General features: G+C 57.5%; 2 protein-coding genes across 4 annotated transcripts in view; both read left to right on the forward strand.

Annotated features, from left to right (window-relative positions):
* The first annotated feature begins 15,380 nt into the window (after nucleotides 1-15,380).
* On the forward strand, nucleotides 15,381-20,342 carry CIMAP1D (CIMAP1 family member D). 2 transcript variants are annotated; one of them, XM_073887237.1, is made up of 5 exons: nucleotides 15,381-15,606; nucleotides 16,420-16,482; nucleotide 16,585; nucleotides 17,280-17,393; nucleotides 19,329-20,342. In XM_073887237.1, exons 1-5 carry the CDS (start codon nucleotides 15,508-15,510, stop codon nucleotides 19,811-19,813), a joined length of 762 nt encoding a protein of 253 aa, XP_073743338.1. In that variant the 5' UTR covers nucleotides 15,381-15,507; the 3' UTR covers nucleotides 19,814-20,342. The 2 variants fall into 2 exon arrangements, with proteins under 2 accessions (XP_073743338.1, XP_025716848.2); XM_025861063.2 differs by lacking the exons at nucleotides 16,420-16,482; nucleotide 16,585 and having other exon boundaries at nucleotides 15,474-15,606.
* Nucleotides 20,343-22,459: 2,117 nt separating this feature from the next.
* The window catches only part of SHC2 (SHC adaptor protein 2), a 33,633-nt gene continuing 30,835 nt past the window's right edge, over nucleotides 22,460-25,257 (forward strand). For both annotated transcript variants that reach the window (XM_025861354.2, XM_073887225.1), the window contains exon 1: nucleotides 22,460-22,949. In XM_025861354.2, coding sequence (XP_025717139.1) covers nucleotides 22,485-22,949 — 465 coding nt within the window. In that variant the 5' untranslated portion in view covers nucleotides 22,460-22,484. The remainder of the gene's footprint in view (nucleotides 22,950-25,257) is intronic.

Below are 25,257 nucleotides of genomic sequence, written 5' to 3' on the forward strand. Positions count from 1 at the left end.
GTGCTCTGGGGGTGGGGCCTCCTGCGGGTGAGGGTCTCTGGGGTGGGAGTGCCCCGGGGGTGGTGGGGCTCCTGGGAGTGGAACCTCCTGGAAGAGGAGTCCTTCTCGGGTGAGGATCTTGTGGGGGTGATGGGGGTCTTCTAGGGGTCACATTCTCTTCGATGTGAGGGTCTCCTGGGACTGATGGAGCTGAGACACTTCACCACCTACCTCTGAGCTTGTCTCTCCTCAGTAAAACCGCTAGGGCTCTTGGGACCCTGGGAACTCGGGGTAGGGGCTGCCTCCCTGCCCTGTTCCACACAGGGATGGAGGTCTACAGGGGAAGCCCAGGAAGGGACTCTGGCCAGGCTGCCCACTCACAGCCGTCATCAGTGAGTCCTGAGAAATCCATCCACCTTTTTCTCCTTGCCCCTCAGCCTGGCCTCATTTCTCTGTCCTTCATGGCCATGTACCACCCAGCACCCAGAGTGGTTTTAGGAACACCTTTCTGAGCATGCTGACCACCCAAGGCTGCCTGTGGCATAAAGGAGAGGAGCCTTGCAGGATCGGGAAGCCCCAGGGCCTCGGCATGGCTGTGCACTCACTCACCCTGTCCGGTCTCTGCCCAAATGTTGCCTCCTCAGAGTCTTTGCCAACCGGCTTCACTCCTCCGCACCTCAATTTCACTTTCTCCCACTGCATTTTCCTTGTAGCCCTTAATGAAGTCATGTAGCTAAAACCTCATTTCCCATTTACTGGAGGTAGACCTTGTCTGTTGTGCCCTGCCACCCCATGACCCCGAGCCCCATGCACAGCATGCATGCTGGAAGAAAAGAATGGAGGGGTCCTGGGTTGCTTCAGGGTGACCTCAGGGTGTGGCTGGCGCCTCACTTTCCCTGGCTTGGGAATAGAAGGAGGGGCAGCCGGGCAGTGAAGTGTGAAACCGCACTAGCTCTGTGCCTGGGTCTCCTTCATGTCTTAATTGCCAGAGGCAGAAACTGAGGCGCCAGAGGAGGGACTGGGAGCAGAGGGGGGAAACTGAGGCCTTGGTGAGGCAAGGGTCCACACGTGTGAACTTGGAGCCCTGTTTTCCTTGGTCCCATCCCCCCGTAGCCTTGTGCCGGGAAGGGCGGCACAGGAAGGGGGACTCCTAGGTGAGGCCCTCCCCAGGCCGGAGGTGTGGGCCTTTCTCGGGAAGCTGGGCTCTTAACCCGGGCAGGGGGCAGTGGGCCTGGTGAATGGGCCTCTTCCCAGCCCCTGACCCTGCTTCCTGCCTCCCTCCCAGCCAAGGCCCCTTGGAGGGCGGGACCTAGCGCTCTGGGCTCTGCCTCCCGCATGCATCACCCGTCCTCGGTGCTCATTCCAGGCTCCAAATGCTCTACCCGTGTGGATGGCAGACCTCCATGCTCAAAGACACACACAACCCTAAGAGAACAGATGGAGGACCTGGTGATATGGGTGCCCAGAGGAAAGGGGGCAGGTGGGTGGATCAGACCCAGAGGGTTCTGGGCAGAGGTAAGGAAAAGCTGGAACCTAGGGTGGGGAGGGGCAACAGAGCGACAGAGGGAGGGAGGATGGCAGAAGAGGGAGGGGGCAGGAGCCTGGAAAGAGGGGCCCAAGGCCAGCACTAGCAGGGACGGAACCACATGTCCTTCCTGCATCTGGGACATCTGGTCTTGTACTTGGGAGACTGAGCCCATGGAGCCAGCCACCTCCGTGGGGACTGAGGTCATCCCTCTACCTCCCCCTGCCCCCGCAACCTGAGCTTCCTGCTGTGCTTGCCTGCAGATCCCTTCCCCTTCCCGGCATTGTCCCCACCCAGGAGGAAGTCCTCAGTGGCCTGAGCAGGAAACCTCCTTCCCATGCGGGGGTCCCAGCCCCCCTAAGACCTGTCATCATGGCCTCAAGCTTCCATGACAGCAGCAGCGTTTGAAGGGGACCTGGCCTCCTCAGAGGGTATCCAGGAGGGGCCAGCTTGTCCCAGCCCCCCAGAGGTGCCCATTCTCTCCAGGGACACCCTTCTCACCTGGGCTGGGCCAGCTCCACTCATTGGTACCACTGGCCAGTTGGGGGCTCACAGCTCTTTCTTTGGGGTGGGCTGGGGCCACAAGAGCAGTGTCTTTCACGCTGGAGGACCCCCTACCTAGGACATGCCCCCCTTCCCCCCCCCCACATTCACTCCCTGCTCCTGTGGGTCTCCGGGACGGGGGAGGGGGGAAGGAAACGGAGGCTGTGAATGATTCTTTCTTTCTTTATTATTTTTTGTGAATGATCTTTTAATAAATACCCATAGAAGGCTCTAGAAGGCTGGAGAAATTGCCCTGAAGTTGCCTGGCTGAGTTAGACCAAGGGGGCTTGGTGGGAGGGATGACACCCAGGGCACCAAGGTTGGGGGCCAGAGCCCCAAGTAAATAACACCAAATGCCTGTGAAGACAACTTATCTCTGGCGCGCCTGGTTCGCTCAGTGGGTTAAGCATCTGCCTTTGGCTCAGGTCATGATCCCAGGGTTCTGGGATTGAGTTCTGCATCTAGTCCCGCATCGGGCTCCCTGCTCAGCAGGGGGTCTGCTTCTCACTCTGCCCCCGTCCCCCGTGCACTCTCTCTCTCTCCCATATGAATAAATAACACCTTAAAAAAAAAAAAGACAACTTCTCTTTCTCTGGGAAGCTGAACCCCACACTGGTGGTGGCCAGGGCTGTCAGAGCCTGGTGTCTGCACACTGCCTGACCCCTTGAGGCCGGTCTGAGGGCCTGAGATTTAAGTTGTCATGAGCATCAAGGGGTCCGAGGCTTTGGGCTGTGACATCTGGGTTCAGACAGACTGGATGGAGGCCCTTGGTGGTGGAGTAGGGTCAGGGTGGCCCTCAAAGTCCCCATAGCTGGGCCCAGCATCCCTGGGGACTGTGGCTCGTCCCCTACCAGGGGTGGAGGGTTCAGGCTGGGGTAGCCCTAAATGAGCTGAACAGGCAAGGGTGAGGGCCTTGAGGGTCTCAGGCCCCTCACCTGCCCCAAGGAGCAGGAAGGCACATCTTGGTGAGAGCTGATTTTAGGGTGCTGGCTCTACCATCCTGAGGCTGGGGCTCCCGGAAGTGTAACCCCTGACCTCAGGTCCTGTTGCTAAGTCAGGCTATGCTGCCCTCCAGCAGCGGCTCTTTGCTGATGGGGCCCCCACCCGAAGGGCTGTGGGACAGCTTGGGGACCCCCACCAAGCTTCTTGTGGGCCCTGGGCTGCAGGGCCAGGTGATTGTGCTATGGGGGATCAAAAGGGTGACCAGGAGCTGGAGGAGAATGGGGCAGGTGCCAAAGAGGAAGAGTGGCCCAGGGTGATGGTCCAGTGAGAAGAGAGGCCAATGTGGTGTCCCTGTCCCTGGAGACAGGCAGGGCGACAGGTGGGACACAGGTGGGTGGAGGGGGGGGACCTCGTCTGAAGGGTTTGCCGTGCTGGTCCTGGCAGCGTTGTCCGGGGCCCCGGGCCACCATTTTGCTTAGCTCCACGTGGATCAGGTAGAAGACAAAGCTGTAGAGGGTGGGGCCCTTGCACAGGCCGAGGTTGCTGGTGATTATGTTCTGCCCCACACCTGGGGATGGGACTGCAGGCGGGTCACCACTCCCCCAGACACCTGCAGGGCAGAGGGCAGAACACGTCCAAACTGATCCTAGGAGGTGTGGGCAGACCAGGGTGGAGTTCAGGGGTGAGGTCATCATCTATCAGTCTAACCAGAGACTGACATGTTCATGCATCATCAACCCACCTGCCTGTCCATCCATCTTTCCACTTATTGACCATCCGTCCACGTACCCAACCATCCATTCATCTGCCCATCGTCTGGCCATCTACCTGTCCACATGTCCATCATCCATCGCCCATCCACCCATCCAGCCACTCTTCTGACCTCCCCCGACTGAGCACCCTCCCCATTCTGCCACCCCAAGGTGACCATGCCTGTAGCCGTCATGGAGTGGGGGTCAGTGGTGTCTGAGGAGGTAGCCATTGCTATGCCCCCACAGAAATGCAGACCCAGTGTTGATGAATCTTTGGGTTTTCTGTGAGGAGGTAGACCATCTCCCAAAGCATATGTGTGGTGATAAATTCAAATAGTTCAGAAGGATTTGTCCATGGGTCACCAGGTCCAGGGCTGGATCTGCTCTCCAGTGTCCAACCATGTGCTAGAGCAGCCCGGCTGCCCAACCCCAGGAGAGCTGGGCTGGAGAAGTGTCGATGCTGGGTCACACAACAAGGTGAGGCCAGGGCAGAGCTGCCAGCCATGTGTGTCTACTGACCACCTGAAATGTAATTTTTACTTAACATTTCAACTTAAATGCAGATGCTTAACTCATTTACTGGAAAACCTTAAAGTGACTTTGTAACAACTTGGGTTTGTGAATCTACTTTTATTTAATTTTTAATTTTTATTAATTTTCATTTTTTATTAAGATTTTATTTATTTATTTGAGAGAGAGAATGAGATAGAGAGAGAGAGCACGAGAGGGAGGAGGGTCAGAGGGAGAAGCAGACTCCCCGCCGAGCAGGGACCCCGATGCGGGACTCGATCCCGGGACTCCAGGATCATGACCTGAGCCGAAGGCAGTCGCTTAACCGACTGAGCCACCCAGGCGCCCCTAATTTTTAATTTTTAAATTTTATTTATTTTTAAAGATTTTATTTATTTATTCGAGAGAGAGCACGCGCGAGCGTGAGAGCGCGCGGGGTGAGGAGGGGAGGAGCTGAGGGACAGGGAGGGGGAAAGAATCTCAAGCAGACCCCCTGCCAAGTACGGAGCTGAAGGCAGATGTTTAACGGACCAAGCCACCCAGGCATCCTGATGTTTATTTTTAAGTAACCTCTCCGCCCAGTGTGGGGCTGGAACCCACAACCCCAAGAAGGAGAGTTGCACTCTCCACCCACTGAGCCAGCCAGGAGCCCCTATTTATGCCACATTTTTTCCTGTTTTTTCCACATGGTTGCTGGAGAATTTAAGTGACCTGTGTGCTCTAGTGAGCAGGGGGCTTTGATCTCAGGCTGGGTTTGTGGCCTGTTCTGAGCACCGAATGGAAATGTCCTTTCCTGAGGTGGGGAGCTCCCCTCTGCTCCACCTAACCCCAGGCTGAGATGTGGGAACCCCTGGTGTTTTAATGGGTTAGGACAGTGGTTCTCACCCAGGCAGTCCTGCCCTGAGGGGACACTGGGTGATGTCTGGGAGACACATGTGGTTGTCAGAGCTGGAGTGCTTCTGGCCTGGAGTGGATGGGTGCCACTTCTGCTCAAGCCCCCCACACCGCCCAGGGAACAATTCAGCCCCAATACCAGTGGTTGGGAAACACTGGGTGGGTAAGGCTGGGGGAGGCATAGGGGCTAGGCTGGGGGTCCCATAGGCGGGACTGTGGAGGGAGGAGGCGCTGAGGCTGGGGGTCACAGTCAGTGCTCAGACCAGACCCCCTCAGGGAGGCTCTCTGCCCAAGGACCTTCTTTCAGGAGCAGGGTCTGCACCTGCTCTGTGAGTGAGGTCCGGGAGCTTGGGCAGCATGGGAGTCTAGGAGCCAGGTCTGGGTGATGAGGTGGGGCCAAGATCAGAGCGTGGTTAAGCTGGCGCTGGAGGTGGTTCTGTAGGGAGGGTGGGGAACTGAGGTTGCGGGGCTGTGCCTGGGTGTCTGGGTGGACCACGCTGGGTTTGGGGGTCCTGGGGAGGGAATGGCGTTAGGTTTCAGCGTCCAAGGCTGAGACTGGGAGTCCCAGCCGGTCCAGATGGGCTGTGGGTGCCCAGTAGGGTTAGAGTTGGGGGTGGGGTCCCGGATTGGGCTGGTGTCCAGCGTCAGGGGTGGGCAGGGGCTCAGGCACTCTCGCCGCCACCGAGCGCACTCTCGGTGACCATCTTCCTAGCCAGCAGGGCGCTGCGGTTCAGCCGCTTCTTCTTCTTGCGGGTCGCGGGGCCCCCGCCGTGCAGCGCGTTAACATCCTGCAGCCCTGCGCCCACTGGGGCCCCGGCCCGGCTCAGCTCCTCCCGCGGGGCTCTGCCGAAGCTTCCGCGGCGGCCACAAGTCCCGGTGGATCCCGCGCTCGCCCCGCGCCGCCGCACTACAACTCCCGGCATGCCGCGGGCCCCGGGGCGGTGTTTCCTACAAGGTCGCGCGGGGCGCTGCGCCTCCCGGGACCTGAGCCGCAGACCCGCAGACCCGCAGACCCGCAGACCCGCAGACCCGCAGACCCGCAGACCCGCAGACCCGCAGACCCGCAGGTGGAGACCAGCGTTCTTGCGGGTCCGGGCGCGGCCGCTCGCTGGGGGCCGAGAGCGGGCCTACGCGCACCCGGCGCCTGCGGTCCGCGCGCCTCTTACAGCGAATGACCAGGACGCCGTGCGGCGTGTGGGTCGTGCGGCCCTGGTACCGGCCTCGCGGAGGCGGCGAGGACGGCCCTGCGTGCCAGAGCCGAGAGGGCAGCAGGCGCGCAGGAAATCCGTGCGGAATGACCGGAGTCAGAGGCGGCGGTGTTTCTGCTCCCTTCCCGGCGACCGCGGGAGCTGCGAGGGGACCGGATTGCCTGGCCTAGGGTCGGGGTGCTAGGGAGCTCGAGGGATGTATCTAAAGGTGGAGGGTGTTTCTGGGGTCTGGCGAAATGGTGCTAGGGACCAGGGTCATGCCGAGGGGTGGTTCGTCATGGAGGCCTGATGTCAAAGTCGGAGAGCAGTTGCTAGGGATGAGGGTCACTCCATTCAACAAGTATTTATTGAGTGCCTCCTGGATGCCAGGGTGACAGCAGAGAGCAAGGTGGGCAGACCCCTGCCCCTAGGAGCTTACATTCTAATGGAGGCAGGAGGAACCAGAGGCCATAAGCACTAAGTGTAATAAACAGGCAGCTGTGTGTTGATAAATGTTGAATCCTGGCTTCTGCCGCATAAAAAGCCTAGCTCTGTAGTGCATGCTGATTCCTGTGGTGTAGTCATTCCCATCATGGCTGATTTCAAGCTACCAACATGACCTCAGTGAGCTCACAAAACTCCGGTCCACCACTGTGCAGTGGGTAAAGGGTATACTCTGTTTGCTGGTGATAAATGCTGTGAGCGAAAGAAAGTGAAATGGAAGAGGGTCCGGTAGTGTGGAGATGGGGCACGTTGTAGAATTAAATTGAGCGCTCAGAGGAAGATTTGTTTAGATGGAGAGGCCTGAGCAAAGACTTGGAGGAACTGAAGAGATTTCGCAAGCATCTATGTGGGAAAGGGCATACCAGGGAGAGGGTACAGTGAGTCCAAAGGCCCTGAGCCTGGAGCTGCCTGGTGTGTTCTAGGAAAGCAAAGAGGCCAGGGGGGCTGCTCCAGAGGGATGGATGAAGCCAGAGGGAGAGAAAGGACCTGGTTGGGTAGAATTCTGTAGGCTTCAGGAAAGCCGGCCGAGACATCGATCCAGCCCTCCAGTCTTCGGAGTACAAGCCTGCCTTCCTCTGAACCTCAGTGTTTGCATCTGCAAAATAGGGACTTGGCAGACATGCAGCTGGGTACCTAGCAGAACACAAGAGCTGAGCCTACCCCTGCTCTGTCCCACATGGAAAGCGGCCACTTTCCCAGATGGAGACAGGAGGGGAGCCTGGCAGGTTCACTGTGCTCTTGTCTTGGGGAGAACAAGTCTTCTTTGTTAGAGTCCCCTTGGAACAAAGGGGCAGGCAGCCACAGAGGCATGTGAGTCAGGGGGCTGGCCGTGGGACAAAGGACAGTTGCAGATGCCCCGGGGGAGTGGGTGGGAAGTGACAGATTGTGGCAGATGGGAGGTCAGAGCTGCATCTGACACTGGATGGGGGCGGCCATGAACACCTGCTTGGCTGCCACCCGCTTTCCAGCAACAGAAGACAGCAGGTCACTCAATAAACCCGGCCTTCTGGGGCGCCTGGCTGCCTCAGTCAGTGAAGTGTCTGCCTTCTGCTCAGGTCATGATCTCGGGGTCCTGGGATTGGACCCCACGTCGATCTGCTTCTTCCTCTTGCTCTGCCCCTCCCTCCTGCTTGTGCTCTCTCTCTCTCTTTCTCAAATAAATCTAAAAAAAAAATCCCAACAAACAACCCCCCCCAGTGTTCTGGGGGCACATCCTCACTTTCAGCCTCCAGATGATTTTACAAAGGGTTGGTAGGAACTTGGACTGACAGCAGCTGTAATGTCGACAAGCGTCCCCCTCACCCACATGTCAGGAGGAGTTCGTTGTGCACTGGCTCTGTACTCTAGGACGCGACAGGCGCAGCTCCGGTCTCCTGTGCGTGTGTCTGCACCGGCATGTTACGTGCAGGGGTGCGGCTGTGCAGGGGTGCAGCTGGAACAGGCCCCTCATCTGGGTTCAGCCTCAGACCTGTTCTTCAGGAGATTCAGGTCAAAGCCTTGTAGCCATTCTTGACTCCTTTTCTCTTATACCTGACCTCAGCCCTCCTCTGCCCGGAGCCCTTCAGGGTGCCCACCCCCCTCACCCTGCCCTCATCCCCTCCCTGCCCTTAACTCCTTTTTCTCTCCCCCCACTCAACGCTGCTCCAACCACAAGAGCCTCCTCACTGTTCAGCACATAAGCCCAGTGCTTCCCCAGGACCTCTGCACAGGCGGTGCCCTATGCCTGGAATGCTGAGAACAGCATTATCTGCAGTAGCCTCAAAGGGAAACTCCCTAGCAGCTCGTCAAATAAAGTGTGCTGTCCTCATGCGATGGAATATTACACAGCAATGGAAATGAACGGTCTATAACCACACCCAGCAAGAGGATGGATCGTACACACTAGGTCTAGGGAAAGAGGCCTCATAAGAATGCAGTGCACAGTTCTGTTTATATAAAGCAAAGAAAAAAAGTGGGGGTGGCAACAGCCTCACTTTTGAAGTCAGGACAGTGGTTACAAGGTAGAGGGGAGGAGACGACTGGAAGGGGGCATGATGGGGCTTCTGGGGGGCTGGAAGCATCTTGTCCCAGGATCTGAGGGCTGACTACACGGGTGTGCTTGATCTGTGAGGAGGAATGCTGGTTGCAGCCCTCTGCATCAGGCTACCCTCTGCATCCCTGGCCCCCACACAGAGTGTCAGGAGCACCCTTCCCACCCAGTCTTGGCAACCGAAAGTGTCCCCAGATATTGTGCGGTGTCCAGGGGCCTTAGGCTGAGAGCCACCGGACTAAGGGAACTCTAAATCTAAAGCACTCTAGATCTGTGCTGACAACACAGTGGCCACTGAGTATTTGAACTGCAGCTGGCTCAAACAGATGTGCTGTGAGTGCAAGACGCACACTGGATTTTGAAGCCTTAGCGTGAAGAAAAGAATGTAAAATGTCTCAACCACAGTTTTTGTATACTGAAATGATACTATTTCGGTTCTGTTGAGTTAAATAAAATGTATTATTAAAACTAATTTATCTTGTTTCTGTTTTTTGACATGGCTACTAGAAAACTCAAGATGGCACATGTGGTTTGCATTCTGTGTCTTGTGGGCGGTGTGGGTTGCCCCCGCACAGAGGCTGGTACATGATCGGTGCCCAATATGTGCAGTTCCGGCCCTCAAAGCCAGACATAGGCAAGGTTAGAAGTGTGGATTTGTTCACAGCACAGGGAGAGCCAGGGGAATGTTTTGTAAGCAGAACATAGATACGGGGGTGACTTTCGATTCCAAAAGATCATTTGGTTCTTGTGCAGAAAATGGGTTGCAGGGGAAGAAGAGAGATGAGTGAATCTGGGGGCAATGATTGAAGAAGGAACTAGAGGATTCAGGAAGAGAAGGAGGGAGTGGAGAGAGGGAAGAACCAGGGCCCTTGGTAGGGACACCTGCTCACTCTTACTGTTATAAATAATATCAGCTCCATCCGGCATATTGCTGAGACTTTTTCCTTTGCTGGCTTTGAAAAACTAAGCAGCCACGTTAGGAGGCCACCTGGTCAGAAGCCAGTTGGAAGGGAGCTCCCAGTCCTACAACCACAAGGAAACAACCGAGGGAGCGGGGAAGTGGACTGTTCCCTGTTGGAGCCTCCCGAGTCAGCCCTCAGCCCAGCCAACAGCAGCAATGCAGCCTGAGCCGAGGACATAACTCTGCTGCCCTCCGAAACTGTGACATACTAAACGTGGGTGTTTTTTTAAGCCACTGAGTTTGGGGGACTTTGTTATGTGGCACAGAGAACCTAGAACCTGGACCTGCACAGCTGCTGTCCACCAGAGGCTCCACATCCCACCGTCCCAAAACTGAGCTCTGGATCTTCTCTGAACACCTGCATTTCCCCTCCCAGTCACAGGCAGCTCGATCGGCTCCTGTTCTCAGGCCCAAATCCTGGAGGCAGCACATCAGATGAGCCCACAAAACCCGTTGGTTTTAGTTTAGTTTTTTTTTTTTAAGATTTTATTTATTTATTTGACAGAGAAAGACCCAGCGAGACAGGGAACACAAGCAGGTGCAGAGGGAGAAGGAGAGGCAGGCTCCCCGCTGAGCAGGGAGCCCGATGCGGGGCTCGATCCCAGGACCCTGGGACCACGACCTGAGCCGAAGGCAGACGCTTAACGACTGAGCCCCCAGGCGCCCCCTGTTGGTTTTAGTTTTAAAATAGATCCAGGACCCACCTGCTTGTTACCTCCTGCTCCACCACCAACTGGTGGAGCCTAACACTTCTCCCCTCCATTTCCCACCCCGCCTCCTCTCATCTCCCCCAACTCCCCCACCTCGTCTCCCCCCTCCCCCCACCTCCACTCCCCACCTCCCTCCTCCCCATCTCCTGCCCCCCCCCGCCCCCCCACCTCCACCCCAGCTCCGTTCTCCTCCTTCCCATCTCCCCCTCCCCATCTTCTCCCCCACCGCCTTCCCACATCTCCCCCACCTCTTCCCCCACCTCCACCCCCCACCTCCATCCCCCATCTCTCCCTCCCCACCCCGACCAGCGCAGTCCCCTCGCTCCTCGTCTCCCGGCGCCACCGCGGTCCGTTCTCCCCGCGGCAGCCAGGGGGCGCTGGTGAGCACCGAGTTGGGCAGGTCCCTGCTCTGCCCCAGCCCTCCCCGGGACCGAGTTGGGCAGAGCTGGTGAGCACCGAGTTGGGAAGAGCCCCCGCTCTGCCCCAGGTGCCTCTGCGCGTAAAAGCCTCAGTCCTCTCCCGGGACCCTGCACGACCTGCTCCCTCTCTTTACCCATCACTCCCTCCGCTCCAACCAATACGGGTCTCCTCGCCGTTCCTCCGGAATGCTAGGTGCCCTTGAGGCTCAAGACCTTTGCACCTGCTGTGCCTTCTCCCCAGGCCATCCCCTGGCTCCCTCCTCACCTCCTTTAGGTCTCTCTTGAATGTCACCTTCTCAGTGAGGCTTCGCCTGACCACTCCATTTCAAACTGCAACTCCCCACACCTCCAAGCCCTCCTTGGCCTCGATTTTTCTCCAAGACGCTAATTTGCCTTCTAAAGTAATGTAAAACGCACTCACTCGTTTGTCTCTCTCAACAATAAGGGTGAGGAAGGGAGCTGATGGGTTTTGTTCACACCCGTTTTCCTAGTGCCTGAACCGTGCCTGGCACACAGTGGGCACACAAATAAATAACAGTCGGATTGATAATTATGAGCATCGATGCTATCAGCTCAGTCCCTGCAGCCTCTTCTGGGGGTACTGAGGCCCAGAGCCTGCCGTCCATCACCTGGGCCCCCCCAGGCCACATCATATTGCTGAGGGAGGAGCCTTGCGCCCTATCCCAGTACAGGCTTCCTTGTTCTATTTTGCTGATTTGCTCTCCTCTGTCAATGAATCAGATTGGATTAAAAACATGGCTCATTTGCATGGGCTTAGAATTAGCTTCTCATTTACATGCCATTACTTGGCGGTGGTGGGGAGCTCTGAGCCAAAAGTGAGTTGGCTGAGAGAAGCTGGTGTGATTGGTTGGGGACCGGCTGGGGGTGGGGGGGTCTCTCGGATAAGCTCAGTCTGGTGATATTGCTGGACTTTGCGGTCTCCAAAACCTCCCCTTCAGGATCAGGCAGTCATTCCTGTCTGTTTCCCACCCCGCATTAGCTCTTCGCTTCTTCCCATGTCACGATGGGGAAACAGAGGCAGTTGGGGCCGAGTCCCAGCTTGGACCTGGATGAAAGATCATCCTCCGGCCAGGACCCTGGTCCTTTTTCTGCCTGGTCCTGGGTCCTTGAGGCTGATCTCAGTGATGGTACCCCTGGGCTCCTGCACTTCTGGCCAGTTTTGGTCAGTGGGACAGACTGATTGGCAGGAGGAGGAGGTTGGGGTTTGTACCTCCTGTCTCCCTCATCAATGCCTAGTGCTGTTCACAGTGCTGGGGTTTGTGCTGCTTCTGGAAAGAAGCAAGTGGCTTGTCCAATTTGGGGGGCCCAGAGGTGACTGAGAAAGGAGCTGGCTGTGGGCTGGTTTGTAGGCCAAGGTGCCCCAGGTGGAGGGAGCTCAAGCAGGCACCCTGAGGTGGGACCTGGTTGGAGTGGCTTCAAGGAATAGGAGTGCTACTGTGACCAGAGGAGAGTGAGTGAGGACTGAAGGATCAGAGGCGAGGGCAGAGGGGAGGGGGGCCAGGACTGTGCCTGGCATGGCCTTGTGTGCCAGCGAGGGCTTGGATTTTATCTTTGGGGCTGTAGGAGTCCACAGTGGGTTTTCAGCACTCCCAGAACACTGAGCTGGTATCAGAGTTTGGGAGAAGCCCTTGACCCTAAACTTTGAACTAAAATCTGAGTCAGAATGTCCTGGATTCAACTCCTGCTCTGCTGCTAAGTTACTCAGGGACCTGCACATTCACCTCCCCTCTCTGAGCCTCAGTTTCCCTATCTGTGACCACAAATGAGGTTTAGCCACAGCATTTCCCTCAATGGGATGCTGAGATAATTAACCAACGTGATGCACATGAGGTGCCTGAGCATAAAAAGGATGGGAGTTTTTCTGCTGGTAGCTTCACATAGACCCTATCATCCCTTTAAGGCATGTGGGTCTGTAGTGATGTCTCTTTTCCATTCTTGATATTGGTCATTTATGTTCTTTCTCATTGTTTTTTGGTCATTCTATCTTGAGCTTTATCAAATTTGCTGATCTTTTTAAAGAACCAGCTTTTGGGGGGAGGGGCTTTGTTGATTCTTTCTACAGTTTTCCATTTCATGCATTTCTACTATTATGTCTTTGATTTCCTCCCTTCCACTTATTCTTCTCTTTCTAGCTTCTTAAGGTGGAACCTGAGGTCACTGGTTTTAAGATCTTTCTTCTTTCCCCCCCTTCTTTTCTAATATAAACATTTCAGACTTGTTTCATGAACTTTTTAGCATTTTGATTAAAAAGTTAAAAAACTATAAGATGTATTACAATTAAATTGAGGAGTGAATTGCATCATATGTCAGTTGTCACTCAATAAAGCTATTAAATGTGACAGTGCAAAACAGCCTGACAACACAGCGACACACATGGAAGACACAGGAATTTGAATTCTGCTCTGCCAGGTTCCCTGAGCCCATTCTTAGAGACTGACACAGCGGTTGCCTTTAGTGCAGGCAGAGAAATAAACTCTAGTTGGGGAGTAAATCTCTGTTGGCTTCTGGGAGGTCATGGGTTGTCCTGGAGGACCGCCATTGCCTTCCTGCCATCTTTGCTTCTGCCCCAGGGCCTTTGCATGGCCATTCCCTTAAGACATGCTCTCCTTTCACTTCTCAATTCAGTGACCTGTCCTCCTGCCCCAACACTTGGCCTGCACCTGCGCTGCCATCTAGGGCTCCTAGCCTGGCCCAGTGTTTTCTAGCACATTTAACCCCTTCTTATATACTATTTGCTCATTTATTAATTCATTGTTTATTTCTTTTGTCCCCTACTGAGAACATCAGCTCCTCATCTGTCTATTCCTTCATGTCCCCTCCAACCCAAACAGAACCTAGTATGCAGTAGGTGCTCAATAAGTGCATATTGGATGAAGGGAAGAAGGAGGGAAGGGATGCAAGCAGGCAGGTAGGCAAGTTTCTTGGCCTGAAGTTGCAATTCCCATATAGGGGCAAACTCACTGTATGACCTTGGGCTGCACCTCAGTTTCCCCAGCTGTAGAAATAGGGCCACACTGCCCAAGACCTCACCAGTCCCTTCTGCTACAAGGCTGTAGGTGTTGTGTTTATGGCTTTGGCTCTCTGGAGCCTTCTCTGGCCCCGACTGCCCAGGTTGGCTGCTCCCTGGGGACCCACTCTGCCGACACAGGATTCTTTCCTGGACCATCCAGCCCCAGGCTGACACTCGATCTTGGCCCCACTTCCAGGCCAGTGTCCGCTGATCGGCCCGCTAGGGCCAGGGTGCCAAGACTCTCTGTTGAGGGACAAGGGCCTGTCTGTGCAGTCCCCGGGGTGTGTGTGGTGAGGCCAGGGCCCTGCCAACATCAGCACAAGTCGCAAGGACTGAGGACAGTGCCGGGACCTGTGGCCCAGAGCTGCTGCTGCGGAGGAGACGGCACCAGGCGTGGGTGCTGCCTGGCCCCTGAGCTCCTTGCAGCTCCTCACCTGCTCACCATGGGGACCCTCAGCTGCAACCCTGATCCACGGCTGACCACAGCACCCCAGGGCTGGCGGGCCACTGAGTGCCAGATTCTGCAGACCGGCTTGAGGAAGTCCTGCGGGATGGACACTGTGGAGAATGGTATGCTCCAGCTGTGGAGGAGGGAGGCCGTGGTGGTGGAAGCTTGTCCTGCTCTATTCTCCCTAGCTCCGCTGTGGCTTCTGGAAAGTTCTGGGAGCCCAGCTGGAGGTGGGAGTCTCTGACAAGTCCCTGCCCTTCCCCAAACCTCAGTTTTCCTCCCAGTAGGATGGGTGTGAATGTCACATTTCTGTTGGCTCTTGCGTGGGCTTCCACCCAACAAGAACTGAGCATTTTATGGGCAGGCACCATGGCAGGGGCTGATGCTACAGCAGTGACAGAGTGGCAGAGGTTCGTGGGGGAGACAGACACGAGGCGAAACAGATAAGCAGTCTTTGGTGTATCAATCCGTGAGGAAAGCCTTGAACAACATAAAGCAGCAAGGAGAGAAGAGATGAGTGTGAGGCTTGAAGGTCTGGACATTCGGCAGGGGCCTGAACATTCCCACCCTGAGGCTAACTGTGCGTTCTCAGTGAGGTCCCGGCCCTGGCTTCCACCATCCGTGTGCAACAAAACAGCAGGAGTTAGGCTCCGGGGCCCTGATGTTCCTGCCGAGGCCACCAAACCCTGCAACTGTGACAGCACGTCTCTGTGTCTGGGCCTCGGTTTCCCCACCTGCGACAGCGCGTCTCTGTGTCTGGGCCTCGGTTTCCCCACCTGCGACAGCGCGTCTCTGTGTCTGGGCTTCAGTTGTCCCAGTGTGCCCTAAAGCAGGAGGAGACTGCTGGCCCTGGCCCCTCCTACCTTTGACTCGGGTTGACTCACAATGCCCCTCACTCACTCTCCCCCTGTGGGGGGGCGGGCAGCTCCCACCCCCACCCCTGCCATGGAGGGTGGCAGGCAGCCCAGGGGGGAGCTCAGGGGCTGGGCCCTGGGTTCCCGCCCCTGTGTCAACGTCTGGAGCTGCAGGCTGTGACCTGAGGGCTTTGGTCGCAGGCACGGGGCCAGGCTTGTATGTCCTGCCGTCCACCGTGGGCTACATCAACCACGACTGCACCAGGGCGGTCAGTCCGGCCTACTCCCTCTTCTGGAGGCCCCGCCCCAGTAAGATCGGTAAGACCGGTGCCCGTGCTGGTGGGGCTGGATGGGTGGGGGAGGGGCCCTCTGAGCCTCCCATCTCCCCTAGACCCCGAGGCCCCACCTCCGGCTTGCGGGGTGACCCTGAGGAAGCGCTGTGTCTTCTGTGTCCTCCGATGAGAAGGGAAGGCAGAACGCAGCGTGCTGCGGAGCCCTGAGCCTGTCTCCCGGGTCTCGCAGCTTCCTGGCTGCCTGACTTTGGACAGGCTGCTCAGCAGATCTGTGCCCCAGTGCCCTCCCCCACGAACAGTGACAGGGTGCCCCTTACAGAGCTGTCCTCACATGAAACCAACCGGTGCCTGCAGACGTCCGTGAGCCAGGATCAGTGCCTGGTGCCTGGACAGCGCAGTGGAAAGGGGTCCTAGCCTCAATGTCTCCATCAGCAGGACGGGGCTCCTCACAGACAGCTGTAGAGAGGGCAGGGTGGTGCGGACAGCCAGTGGGCAGCGGGGCTGGCCCGGCCAGCGGGGTCCTTGCTTCCACGTCGCCCACCTTGCCCCTGGCCAGAAGGGCTGCATCAGGATGTGTGCAAGGGTCAGCACCATCAGTGCCGCTAACGTGGGTGGCCATGGCCCCAGCTCACTGCCCATTCCTATTAGTGGAGTCCACGTTCTAGCAACACTCTGCCCTTCATATGAATGCCCACAGACTCCATCACCCCGTTTTCTAGAGCTGAGGTCCTGGTGCGCACTGGTTGGGGAGGGTCCCACACAAGGACTTTGATTCACAGGGATGAAGGTTTGGGGTGGGGGTGGCTGACGAACATGCAGGGCAGCAACTTCTTCTCAGCCTTTAGAATCAGCAAAAATCCCAACCCAACCTGAAACAAAACTCCAGAAGCTCCAAGGAAGGGTTAAGAACTTTGCTTCTGGCCCAGAGCGGCCTGGGTTCTCCCAGGACATCCTGGGACAGAGGGAGAGACAGGCCGGGGAGTTGGGGGTGGGTGGGGGCCAGGGTAGACTTTGCTGGTTCCCTAGGGAAGACTTCTTGGAGGGGGAGGCATGTGGTCTGGGCTTTGCAGGATGAGGGGTTCAGTAGCGCCCCCAGGAGAAAGGGACTCGGTAGGGCTGGCAGCAGACGCACAGACCTGGAGCTGGGACGTGCTCATGAGCCAGCTCGCGTGTTGTGCCGCCCGGTGAATCCGTGTCGCAGCCACGACACACGCAGAGGCACATGCATTTACGGCTCAGCAGTGGCGGTGACATCAGTCCCAGCAGTGAGGTGCCCCGCACTGGGCTGCCCTCCACGGACCCTCCCGCCATTCCATCTCACCCCGCCACTAAGGAGACCGAGGCAGAGATGCAGCTCACAGGGGGCCGTGCTGAGACCCACGGGGTCCCACCCAGGGACGAGCCCAAGCATGCAAAGAGCCCCTCCTCAGGGTCTAGTCTTGCTGTACGTGCAATTCTAACCAACCCACCAGCTGCTTCCCTGTTCTGAGGGGTGGGACAGTCGTGATCACAGGGGCACAGAAACGCTCATCAGGACAAAGTTGAGGCAGAAACCCAAGGCCCCCAGGTCAGGGCAACCCTGCCTCAGCGGCCCAAGGTGGGGCTGGGGGCTGCCTGGAGGGTGGGAGTGCCTTGGGGTGGACCAGGGGCACTGAGCGGGGTCGAGGTGCCCTTAGGACTCTGGGCTCCTCCCCGCAGCATCTCCACAGGACACCAGCCCTGGGCCTGTCTACTTCCTGGACCCAAAAGTCACCCGCTTTGGCCGAAGCTGCACCCCTGCCTACTCCATGCAGGGTCGGGGCAAGTCTCGGGGTGAGCATCTGACCAGTGCTGTTCCACAAGGACCCTGCCTTTTCAGAGTCCTCTCCTTCCCCTCCCTTCACCCAGTTCCTGGAACTTCAGTGTCTTTGGATGACAAAAATCAAGGGGCTCTGAGGAGGGGCTGGGGGCCCTGAGAGAACCTGAATGTGTGATGTGGGCCAGGGTGACAGTGACACTGCGCACATGTGGTGCTGTGAGGGCAGCTGGGGCTCATCTTTGGCATGGGGGGACAAAGGGCACGGTGGGGACTGTGGCAAATACAGCAATCCCCTTCACGGGCTCCAAACAACTCACTTCCGCCTGACGTGCCTGATTAAATGCCCCGATTCCAGTCTCCCATCCACCCACTCTTTCATCTTTTGACCTGTCACCCATTTGCTCATCCACTCACTGATCCATCAGTTCATCCATCCATCCATTCACCCACCTATCTATTCACCAACCTACACAACCATCCACTTGTTCAATCATCCAATCCATCTATTGATCCACTGATTCATCCATCAATCTATTTATCCATCCATCTATTCCTCCATCCACCCGTGATCCATCCATCCATATTATCCATCCATCCAACCAGCCACAATCCATCAACCCATTTATCCAGCTACCCAATCATCTACCCATCCACCCACCCATCCATTCTTCCTTTCATCCATCCATCCGTCCACCCACCCAATCATCCATCCTTCCATGATCCATCCATCCATCCACCCAATCACCCATCCATCCATCTATCCATTCTTCCACGATCCATCCATCCACCCAATCATCCATCCTTCCATCCAACCCTCCATCATACGTCCATTCATCCATCCATCCACCCTTCTATGATCCTTCCATCCTTCCATCCCTCCATCCCTCCATCCTTCCTTCCATGATCCATCCATTCATCCTTCCACAATCCATCCATTCATCCTACCATGATCCATCCATTCATCCTACCACGATCCATCCATCCACCCAATCATCCATCCTTCCATCCAACCCTCCATCATACGTCCATCCATCCATCCATCCACCCTTCTATGATCCTTCCATCCTTCCATCCCTCCGTCCCTCCATCCTTCCTTCCATGATCCAACCATTCATCCTTCCATGATCCATCCATCCACCCACCCAATCATCCATCCATCCATCCACAATTCAGCTATTGATCCACCTATCTACATATCCATGGATCCATTCATCTACTCATTCATGCCTTACCCAACCACTCACCACCCATCCTTATACTCATTCATTCATTCAAACATGTATTAAGCTGAGGAGATGAAGTAGATTTGACATACCCATGCTTTTTATAAGATCCCAGTCTGGTGGTAGAGTTAGGTCCAGGTGGAGACCATCCCACCTCACTGTGCCCATGTCTGGAGGGGAAGACTCAAGCCTGAGGGAGGTCCTTGGAAGGGCTGTGAGGGCTCTGCCTAGGAGGAGGGAGTGGGAAAGGCAGCAGGAAGGAGGGGGCTTTGGGGCTATCTGGAAGGATGAGAAGCAGCTCCTGGGAGGTGGGAATGGGAAAATGGAAGGTATCCCTGGCAGAAGGTTGAGTGTGGGCAAAGGCCTGGAGGGTTAAAAGAGGACGGGGCAGAGGGGTGCCTGGGCAGCTCAGTCGGTTAAGCATCTGACACTTGATTTTGGCTCAGGTCATGATCTCAGGGTCCTGAGATCAAGCCCTACGTTGGGCTCACACACTGGGCATGGAGACTGCTTAAGGTTCTCTCTCTCTCTCTCTCTCCCTCTGCCCCTCTCTCTAAAACCACAAAGAGAGAGGGAACAGACTACTCTACAGGGAGGTCTGGGAATCAGGAGAGATACCTCAGGGCTGCTCAAGAAGTGCTGTGGGTTCCAGGAAGCATAGGGGCAATGGGCAGCCTCTTTGAGCGGGTGAGGACTCCTGCCAACCCTCCTGTCTCATTCTTACAGGTCTGGAGGTGACACCAGGCCCTGGGGCCTACAGCCCAGAGAAGGTAGCCCCTGTGCGTCACCGGACGCCTCCGGCTTTCACTCTGGGATCCCGCCTACGACCACAGCTCCAGGACACCTCAGCCCCTGCCCCTAACACCTATACTCTGCCCTCCCTCTGGGGCTCCCAGATATTCACTAAGCCCAGCAGCCCCAGCTACACGGTAGCAGGCCGCACACCCCCCACTCGCCCCCCTCAGGACCCTGCTGAGATACCAGGCCCTGGCCAGTATGATAGCCCAGACCCCAACACCTACCGTCAGCGCCGGCCCGCCTTCACCATGCTGGGCCGGCCGCGTGCCACCCGCACCCCGGAGGAGACTCCTGGGCCTGGTGCCCACAGACCTGAGCAGGTCACCATGACCACAGCCAGGGCCCCAGCGTTCACCATGGGCATCCGCCACTCCAAAAGGGCTACCACCATGGGTGGGGACACCATGCCCTGACACCTTTGGGGTCAGGACTCCTAGCTGCCCCTGGACCAAGCCTCAGTTTACCTCTGTGGTCACATGGGGTGCGGGCAGGCCCCTCTTGAGCCTGGCTTTGGCTGGTGGGGTGCTTGGAGAAGTGGGGGGCAGGTGCCTCTTTTCTCCTTTTTTCTGAACTCTGAGGTCCTTCTGGGCCACCTGCTTCTTTCGGTCCCTGAAGGCTGTGACCCTGCGGCCCCGTCAGGGTGATCTTCCGTCCAGTGCCCCAGATTCTTCCTTCTGGTCACACCAGGCCAAGTCAGGCCAGGCAGAGAAAGGGAGAGCCCCAGCCCTCCCCAGCGGCTGGCTGGGGATGAGCTTCCTGTGCCCTAGAACTTGGCGTCCACCCTGCTAGGGCCTGCGTCCCCAACACGGCTCAGGTTTCTGCTAAACTTGGGCTCTTCCCTGCTCCTCAAGGAAGCACAGCTGCCTGCGCTGGTCCCGGCCCCAAATCGGGCTGATACCCCTCCCTCTAGGGGCTGCCAATAAATCTCTCTGTGGTACAAGAGCTGTCAGCATCACACATGTGAGTGCATTTAACCCGCTGTCCACATCAAAGGGAGGAGAGTTAAGTGCTGCTTTTAAGATCCAGACCCCAATTCTGCGGCCCCTGGGGGACTGGATGGGACCAGAGGAGGGATCCAGGGCTGGGTAAGAGCCAGAGCTTTGAATGGGGGAAGCCAGGTAAGCTTCTTGGAAGAGGGGACATTGAAACTGGGTTTTGAAGGACGCAGAGGAGTTTAATGTATTCTAATTTCCATCATCAGTAGGTGCCTACCATGTTTCAGATATTGATAAAGATCATTTAAGCGTCACAACAACTCAGGAGGCAGTCAATGCTTACTGAGAGAAAATGGGGCTTTGGAGAGATTGGACCCTTGCCTGAGGGCACACTGTGAGCCCTTGTGTCTCTCTGATGCCAGGATTTGAATCTTGGCCACTGGGCTCTGTTCCTGCCATGCTTCCCTGGGGACAGGAAGGAAACACATGGATGGTGTCATGTGACTGAGCCTCCTGTGTGATAGGCCCAGGTCTTAGAAACCCCTGACCCAGAAAGACCCTAACCCAGGAGCTTGGGAGGGACAGACTGCCACCATGAGGAGATGGCCCAGGGGTGGCACCTCAGGCATGACCCAGAGGGGTCCTGAGATGCATGACCCTTACTCTGTCCCTTCCTCCCAGCCTGGAAATGCCAAACTTGAACATGAACCCCTTTACCCATGTAGGTGGATACACACCAGGACCCCTACACATACATGCACACCCACCCCTCAGGAGAACCCAGATGCCCCCCTAACATGCATACACATGTTCAAATCTACACACAGTAGACAAACAGGCCAACTCTCATACGGTCCACATGTATGTAGACACACAACACATACAAACCCAGATGGAGGCTCCAGACCCCGACAACGCCCCCCCTCCCCAGCAGACCCCGAGGACTTGACCGCTGTATACCCGCTCATCCCGACCCTGCAGATGCACCAGAGCAGTCCCAGCGTGACACACGCAGGCTTGGGGCAGCATCACCGACCCCCGCCCCACCCCAACGCCGGCCAACCCGCCGCGAGTCCCTCCCCCTCTTCGCCTCCTTCTCCACAGGCTTCGCGGGCGATCGCCAGGCTGTGATCTCATTTCTCTGATTTATCGATCCCGCTCCAGGCAGCCTCACGCCTCCTTCCCCACCTGCCCGCGCGCCCCGGCCCCCTCCCTTTGTTTCCCGGCAGTGAGCCCCACCCCAGGCGGGGGAGGGGAAGGAGGCTCTGTCTAGACTGAGGCCAGGAGGCTCGATGACCGTGGCCTCTCGACCCTCGGGGCAGAAGGACTCAGCCTTTGAGGTCTGGGTGGGGGACAAAGAGCCTGGGGACGGAGGGGCAGGCCGGCCTGAGAGGCCGAGGCCCAAGAGTTCAGTTGGGCTGATGACAGACAGAACTCCCCAGAAATGGAGGAGGAACCCGTGACCCCCCAGCTCACGCCCCTGGCTTACAGCCTGGAAAACTGAAGCCCAGGGAAGAGCAGCAAAAGGGGGGCTGGGCTTCGCTCCTCCCTCCCAGGCCCAGCCTGCCCAACCCACACTCCTGGGCCCGAGTCTCCGCGGCGTGCCCCTCTCTGGGTCTCAGTTTCCTCATTAGGAAACCGAGCAGGGCATAATTTTCAAGTACCTTTCAGCTGGAACAGTGGGAAGGGAGGTGCCTGACCTTAGGGTTTGGGGCTCTCTCCTTCCCTGACCGCGTCCCCACCCCTTTCCAGGCGTCAGTTTTCCCATCAGTCAAAAACGGGAGAAGGCAGGTGATTTCTGTCTCTCCCACCTCCGTCCTTCTAGGAATCTGGGCAACGGGTGGGGGGCGAAGCTGGGGTCGCTGCCCGGGTCTTGGATTGGAAACATTGCTCCCTCCCTGGCTGCTGGATCCGAGGCAGCGTCCATGCCCTCAGCGGGCCTCAATTTCCCCAGGCTCCCTGCAGGCGCCGGGACGCCCAGGGCCCGGGTCCCAGGGGCGCAGCCCCCCGCGGCTGCGCGCTGGGCCGGGCGGATGACATCACCGGGCCGGGGCGGGGGGGGGGGGGGGAGGAGGGAGCGGGACGGAGGGGAGGGCCTCCTCCGCGCCAGGCGCAGCGCCCGGTAGGGCTCGGTCGGGCGACCGCGGCCATGACGCAGGGTCCGGGCGGGCGCACGCCCCCCGCACCCCCTGCGCCCCCGGAGCCCGAGGCGCCCACCACCTTCTGCGCGCTGCTGCCGCGCATGCCGCAGTGGAAGTTCGCCGCCCCCGCGGGCTTCCTGGGCCGGGGCCCGGCTGCACCGCGCACAACCGGGGGCGCGGGGGCCGCCGACTCCCAGCCCGAGCCGGCCGGCCCGGCTGGCGTCCCAGCGCTGGCGGCGGCGGTCCTGGGCGCCTGCGAGCCGCGCTGCGCCGCACCTTGCCCGCTGCCCGCGCTCAGCCGCTGCCGGGCCTCCGGGGCCCGGGGACCGCGGGGCGCGCGGGGGGTGGCCGGGCCCCCGGACGCCGCCGCCGACGAGTGGATCCGCAAAGGCAGCTTCATCCACAAGCCGGCGCACGGCTGGTTACACCCAGACGCCAGGGTCCTGGGGCCCGGGGTCTCCTACATCGTGCGGGTGAGTGCGCCGGCCGGGATCCCTGGGAGTACATCTTCCCCAGGTTGGGGCTCCCTTCCCCCTTCTCTTCGACCCTGAGAGCCAGGTCTCTCTTCTCCATCCTTACTCCTCTCCCCACCACCCTGGACCCCCACCTCCAGCCTGCGCGGCGCTGGCCGCCCCCAATGGGGCGGTGCTGGGGTCAGGGTTCCCACGGCGTCACGTGGGGAGGGGCGGGGAGAGGGCGGCAGGTGGGTGGAGGACACGCATGCGCAGCTGGAACAGTCTCCCGCTCCCTTGGTATTGTGAGAGGAGTCGGTGGCGGGGGACTTCGGTGGGCGCATCCTACCCCCCAGACCCCCATTGAAAGCGTCTTCGCGGGCCGCCGGGTCGGAAGCTGCAGAGGCCTTGGCTAAGGTGGGGGGCGCGGAGAAGGGGTATCTGGAAAGGGGCCGCGCCCAGCCAGACCGCAGGATTCGGTGGGAGACTGCGGGACTCGGGATGGGGTGTAAAGCGAGGGACCACCTTTTATCCTGGTGCTTTATTGTGAACCTTTCAAACAGACGGAAGAGTCGGACGAATAGAGCACCTGTGTATCTCTACCTACGACTGTAAACATTTTATCTTCTCTACTCACATGTCTACCCCTGTGTGTGGTTTTCGGCGAACCAGTAGAGTAAACTGCCCCTGATGACACTGATTGTTAAGTGCTTCCGCACGGTCTCCCAAGAAAGCGTCATCTTACCCACAGCTCATTGTTCCGTCTGAGAAATCACCAGAGATCCCAAAATGTCATCGAACATCGGGCAGGATTCACACCCCCTCGATTGGCTTGTTGGGACCAGGACCCTGGAAGTTAATGCGTTTGCATGTGGTTCTGTCTGTTCCCTTTCCAACTGTCCCCAACACCACCTGTCCCGCCTCTCGCAGGGCTGGGTTGGGTAGTGCCCCCTGCTGAATTCATGTCCATGGGCACCTGCAAATGCAGGCTTCTTTAGAAATAGGGTCTTTGTAGACATAATCAAGTTAAAACGGGGTCATCCTCGAGTAGGCTGGTGTCGTGGTCAGAAGAGGGAAATGACACAGACACACACAGGGAGAAGCCACGTGAGGACAGAGGCAGAGGTTGCAGAGATGCTGCCACAGGCTTGGGGGCCCAAAGGGTTGCTGCTCACCACCCCCAGGAGCTGGAGGAGGCTGGAAGGACCATCCCCTGGGGCCTCTAGAGGGTACGTGGCCCTGCCTACACCCTGATTTCGGACTTCTGGGTCCCCAGAGCTGGGAGAGCACACCTTCCATGGTTGTAAGCTGCCCGGCTTGTGGTACTTAGTTATGGCAACCCCAGGAAAGTACTGTGTCCCTGGTAGTGTCGACATTTTGAGTGTCCCAGACCCTCCCTCCTCCATGTGTGGTTTGGGTCTGAGCATCGTATCACAGGGGAGCCTACGAGATGCGTAGATCCTCAGGCCTAACCGTGGACTTGCCAGGGCCATAGACTGCCCCACATCCGGGATCTGTCCCTTTTCTCGTGGGGTCTTTTAACTTGGTCCTTTGCCCTTTCTTTTCCTGAATCCTGGCAATGGGTCTACAGGATTGGCTTTGTAGCAAGGGTATTTCAAGGATGGTGCTGTGGACTTCAAGCACAGGGGAAGCCGAGTCTGCCCCTTGGCTGTGGGTACGGGGGGTTTAGAATGTTCAGAATTCTAAATGGGTTTAGAATGGGTTCAGGATTGGATTTGTAGCAAGGGTATTTCAAGGATGGTGCTGTGGACTTCAAGCACAGGGGAAGCCGAGTCTGCCCCTCGGCTGTGGGTACGGGGGGTTTAGAATGTTCAGAATTCAGATGCCTGCATTGCGGGGTGCAGGCTGTTGGGTTATTCCCATGATCATGACGTTTTTTTCAACACAGCAAATATCAAATGCATGCCCGTCCTGCCAGGCGCTGACAACCTGGTGGGAAATAAGGAAGATCTGGTCCCTGCTTTTACCGGGCTTAGATTCTAGAGGGAGACCCTGACAGTAAATACAGAAGAGAACAAATAAATGGCAGATATCGGCAGGTGCTAAATTAAAATGCAGAAATTTAAATAAAGTGATGCCAGAGTAAGCGACTGGGTGGTTACTTCAGTGGGGCTAGTAGGGGAAGGCATCTCTCAGGAGATGACATTTAGACTGAGACCTGAAGCCATGATGCCCCAGACATGAAACAACTGGGGAAGAGAGTTCCAGGCAGGGGCACAGCAAGTACAAAGGCCCAGTGGCAGGGAATGGGTTTGGCATGTTCGGGTAACAGCAGGGGCCCATGTGTCTGGAGCTTATGGAGTGAAGG

The sequence above is a fragment of the Callorhinus ursinus genome, unplaced genomic scaffold, assembly GCF_003265705.2.
Source record: "Callorhinus ursinus isolate GAN/ISIS: 27379988/994484 unplaced genomic scaffold, GSC_fseal_2.0 scaffold77, whole genome shotgun sequence".
NCBI classification, from domain to species: domain Eukaryota; kingdom Metazoa; phylum Chordata; class Mammalia; order Carnivora; family Otariidae; genus Callorhinus; species Callorhinus ursinus.